At 36.7% G+C, this 5,661-nt stretch overlaps 1 protein-coding gene across 1 annotated transcript; it reads right to left on the bottom strand.

The window, feature by feature from the left end:
* LOC109846881 (protein FAR1-RELATED SEQUENCE 5-like) lies at positions 1,482-3,503 on the bottom strand. Its single transcript, XM_020416120.1, has one exon. The coding sequence runs from the start codon at positions 3,501-3,503 to the stop codon at positions 1,482-1,484; it is 2,022 nt and encodes a 673-aa protein (XP_020271709.1).

A 5,661-nucleotide genomic window follows, 5' to 3' on the forward strand; every position in this document is an offset into this window, starting at 1 on the left:
TTCAAAGGCAAGGCTTGTTCAAACGAAGCAGTCGAGCGTGATCCTGCAAGTTTCAAGTGTCGTGTCAATTGGAGAAGTTCGGGAAAAGAGAAAGATTGAAATTGATATTATGGAATTGTTGAAGCTTGTTGTATTTGTTCTTTTATTCGGTATTTTTCTTGGATTTTTATTTGGTATTTTTATTGGATTTGTGCTAAGTAGGGTGTAAGAATGTATTATTGGATGAGTAAGATTTGTATTTGATATGATAAATTTGGTCTTTTATTGGATTTGTGCTAAGTAGGGTGTAAGAATGTATTATTGTATTTGTACTAAGTGGATGACTAAGATTTGTATTTGACTGTGCTTAGCAAGGTAACCAGAAGGTAAGCTCCTTGATCAGACTATCTAAAGATGTGCACAAAAGAAAATTTGGAACCACAGTTTGTCAGATGCTCAAATCCAGTAGTTTTTCACTTGGTTTTAGAGAACTAGATTTATTTACCAAACTGGAACAGCATGAATTGAAGCAAAAAGTCAGAAACTTACAGATCATGACCACAAAAAGACCTTAATAAACTTACCAGTTATTCCTTAACAACATACAAACGTCTACCACTTTCTAATGCATTGACAACTTTCTAATGCATTGACAACTTACAGATTTGAGCATCTGACCTCAACCACATACAAACGTCTACCACTTTCTAATGCATTGACAACTTACATACAAACGTCTACCACAACCACATACAAACATCTACCACAAGCAAAACGTCAGATACCTTTGGTTCTTTAAGATCATGACCTCAACCACATACAAACGTCTACCACTTTCTAATGCATTGACAACTTACAGATTTCTTCAGCAGTAGAATCTTAGGAGTTAAATCAAATTTTCAGCAACCAGTAGAGTTAAATCCATTTGTGGAACACATCGCATATTACATGAACAACATTGGATAACTAGCAAGTTGATATACACCAAGTTGATAACTACAACAAGTTGATAACTAGCAAGTTGATATACACCAAGTTGATAACTACAACAAGTTGATAACTCTAGCAAACAATCCCCAACAAGTTGATAACTACAACAAACAATCCCCAACGAGTAAACAGTCACTTCAAAAGATTTATAGCTACCGCCAACCTTGATCAAACTTCACGCAATAGTGAGAACTTCATCTATATTAAAAAACATTAAGAACAAAGTGTTCCATCACATTATATTAAAAAATAGCAATATACAAGTTATTCCGTATGTATTAACCATTACCTTCCTCAAAGGAATGTTCTAAATCATCAGTGGCTTCATCAATATTATCTTGTTCCATTGAATCACTAAAAAAAATTAATGATAGCAAAACACATTAAAGATCATTGCATGGTTGCACCAACTTTAAAAAAGCTTAAAAAATAATAGCATTAGTATTACTAAAAAAAATAAGACACTACCTCGACAACTTTAGAGGGCAATTTCTACAGTCATGATTTTGTCCTCACTTTCCACACAATTTGCATTTTCTAGGCCGGCATTTGCGGATCTCTCTCAATGGCTTTAACCTCTTCCCTTTAGGCCTTTCTTTTGTTCTTGCTTGACTTGGTTCATGAACTATATCTTGAGAACACTCCGCATTACTACATTGTGCTTCTACATCTTGCCCAATTTCTTCATCATTAATGAGTTTCAAACGTTGTACCTTATTAATAGCGTCCATCATCATTTCACGCATTAATTCATATGCGTCATTAGAAGATAGCCCCTCTTCAACCATTTCATTAGCTAAGCAATTTAGTTCACTAAAACGAGAAGCAAAATTAATTGTGGCATTATCTCTAATAATATTACCATCTCTACGAACAACCCTTTTTCTGATATTTCGGCACCATCTTCTTAGAATATATTGCTCTGGTAACTCACTATGATTGGTAATTTTAAGATATGCCAAGATATGTCGGCATGGAATGCCCTTGAATTCAAACATGAGACACGAACAACGGACCATTTTAGTTGTTTTGTAATATCTAATATGTCTTAATCTTTCATCATGACCACAAAAATTCAATTGGAATGTACTTTCTCTTTCATTTTCCTTTACCAGCTCAATGTTATACATTAAGCTAGGTTGAACCTCGTCTTGAAAAATATAAAAGATTTTTTTCGTATAGATTTGGGCCATTTGTTTTTCCATTGACCACAAAGTCTTTAAATTTGGCTTTTTCTCCACTGTGCAATGATCTTCTTTAAGCTCCCCCTCTCTTTGTCTCGCCAAGACCCTTTGAAAGATGGTCACAAAATCATGAAGTGAATTTTTTCTTGATACATGTATTTTTAGCAATGCATTCATCCCTTCACTTCTTTGACTGCTAGACATTCCAGCCCAAAAGTATGGTTTATGATAAACCGGAGCCCATTTTTCATGAATTTCATAGATATCATTTAGCCAATCATGCGTTTCCAATTCATTTTTTTTAAGAATTGAAACCCAATTCTCTTCAAAAGAGCTAGTAGTCTCGGAGTCCCAAATATTTTCTTTGAAAGATTTCATAAATTCCGTTCTATAAGCCCATTTACCCAACTTCTCCGGAACTTTGTCCAAGATATGCCAAATGCAAAACCCGTGCCGAATTTCTAGAAAAACCGTTTCAATTGCCTTGCATATTCCAAGACATTGATCTGTAATTATGCCTGAAGGAGGATGACCCATTGCTTCAATCCATTTGTTAAATAACCATACGAAAGACTTCGCCTCTTCGTTTGGGATCAAGCCACATCCTAAAAAAACACTTTGCCAATGGTGATTTACTCCTACAAACGGCACAAATACCAAGCCATATTGATTTGTGTTATGTGTGGCATCGAAGGAGACAACATTGCCAAAGTGTTGATAATTCATTCGAGCAATGCCATCCGCCCAAAAACAATGAGTTAAGCGCTTCTCTTCATCAACTTCATAAACATAATAAAATGAAGGATTCTTCTCTTGTTCCGACTTGAAATGATCCAATATCATTTGTGCATCATGACCGCGCCTCTCCTCTCTCAAATCTCTTTCATAATTTCTCACATCGGTCTCAATGCATCCAATTCTATGAAAACCTCCGCTAGAGTTTTCAAAGAAGGCCATTTGCTTGTTTGTTGGAATGTTCACCTCTCCAAACTGCTTTATCAATGTCTTCTTCGCACTTGTTACCTCACGGTTTCCCCTTAGAAAATGAGTTCTACTTGGAGAAGTAATTGTATGATTATGTTCTTCCACAAACTTGTAGACACTCCATATGCCAATGTTTTTGTCTAATTTCAAGCGAATCAAGGCCTTAGAATTTGTTCTAATTGTACCACATCGTCGAATTTCCAACGATTTGCTCTTTAACACTCCTTCCTTCGAACGAACATAACTTTTGCCAATTAACTCTCTATCCTTCCCATAATATATTGTGCTATTACGGATATCAAAACCTCCGACCTTTCCGTAATTTTTGTAGAATTTTTCAGCTTCTTCTAAATTGTCGAAAGTCATTCCTATTTTTGGTTTTAAGTGCTCATCAACAATTGGCACAACTAAGTTATCTAACTAAGAGAATTTTTCATCAACAACATGGGAGCAACCATCTTCAGTTTCCATCAAGAATAATTTTTACCTACAAAAATAAACATCAAGAACAAACATCAAGAATAATCCATCAAAGACCACTGTGCAAAAAATAAACACTATTAAAAATGAAAAGCACAGGCATGATATAACCACATTCGGCCAAAAAATCAGGAACTAAAGGTGAATGTAAAACATCAGCCAAACCAACACATCAACTACAAACATCCAGAGTTGTGACTAAAATCCAACAAACTCGGCTTTAGAGAGAAACATCAAAAATGAAAGCACATGCATGATATAATCAAAAATGAAAGCACAGGAAATTTTCATCTATTGATGATAGTAACAGTGATCAATCACCATGCTTGTATGAATCGCCTAACATATAGATTCCTATCCACGTTACACACCTCTTTTTACATCAAACCCATAACAAGTCCAAACTTCGAAAAAACTGGATTCATGAATGGAAAGCTACAATTTACTACTTATTTCTCATTGTATCACCTCTTTCCAAAGCCTATCATTTTTATAGATTATGAGAAAAAACTACAGTCTGGAGAAAAATAAAAAATACATCTCTTTGAGTTTAATTAAGACCGTAGAGCAGTAATTGTGCCCTCAGCAAGCATGATTAGGAAATTCAGGTCGGAATTTTTGCTCAAGTCCTCTTCCCATCTTCAGTAACCTCGACAACATTTACAAATCAAATGCTCCGCGCAAACCAAAAAAATCCAACAAGCAATTTTGACTAAAATCCAACAAGCATCAACCATCATCCTCATGTATAACTCATTAAACAACAAGAACCCTCAATCTTAAAAATTAAAATTAAAATTTTACCTACAGACAATTTTGATTCAAGCTCCATTTGGATCTGGAGTTGGAGTTGGAGGTCGGAGTCGGAGTTTGGTCGACGAGCTGCTTCTGGCGACGATCGGAGTTAGTCGGCGGCTTGGGTTTGAGGAGTTGTCGGGTAACCCCAGCGGTGGTGCTTGGGTTTCACTCTGGAGAGGGTTCGACTAGGGAGAGAGAGGGAGGAGGGTTTGATGAGAGAGAGGGAGGAGGATTTGAAGTGAGAGGCAGACGCATACTATAATAACAATATATATATATATAATATATACATAATATATATGTATATATACTATTATATATATATTACTACTATAGTTATATGTAAATATATAATATAATATAGTATATATATATATAAGTAATATATATAGATATATATAAATATATAACATATATATATATATATATAGCTATATATATATAGCTATATTATATAGAGAGAGAGAGAGAGAGAGCAGACGGAGAGAGTAGAGAGAGAGAAGAGAGCGAGCAGAGAGCAGAGAGAGAGAAATTTTCCCTATGCAAATGGTTTTCGCACCAGCAGTGTGGCGAAATTGATCTGGGCCCTTGGATCGCACGAGCGGCATTGCTGATTAAGTTCTGAATCCCACTTCTATCCTCGTGACCCAACGCCAGTTCTGCCTCAACCTAAACTTGTCTTGTCGCCCCCTCTTGTACCTAATAATGATGATTAATAGGCATTTTAAGTAATAGACATCCATGTCATGTGTTGTGGCTGCTGTAGGCTTCGTCTGGGCATGTAAGAACTCCAACGGCTTGTGATTCCCGAGTGCACAACCACCCTCCTTCCTCAAAAGTACACCCTTCACAATGTACCGCTTGATACAATCATAGACCTCCTTGTCATAGGCTCGGGGTAGTATCGTAATAGCACCCGACACAACTCAAGAATGATACAATATCCATCCGGCTTCATCCTGACTCACACCGCGCGCATCGTATGAACTAATGCATCGGCCTCTCACCTCGAAAGTCTGCGGTGGCAAATTCGATCAACGCCTAACTACTGGTGCCTCCGATCATCTTTTCTCTTAGCAAGCTGAAAGAGCCTCCTCATGCGTCTTCACAATCTCGAACCTGAACCTTACGCCTTTGTGAGGCATGTCAACGGTGGGCCGCAATAAGCTTGAAAATGTCGAATGAAACTTACGCAAATACTGGCAACCCCCATGAAGCCTCTCACTTCAGTCAGCTGTCTCGTGTC

The sequence above is a fragment of the Asparagus officinalis genome, chromosome 7 (assembly GCF_001876935.1).
Source record: "Asparagus officinalis chromosome 7, Aspof.V1, whole genome shotgun sequence".
NCBI lineage: Eukaryota > Viridiplantae > Streptophyta > Magnoliopsida > Asparagales > Asparagaceae > Asparagus > Asparagus officinalis.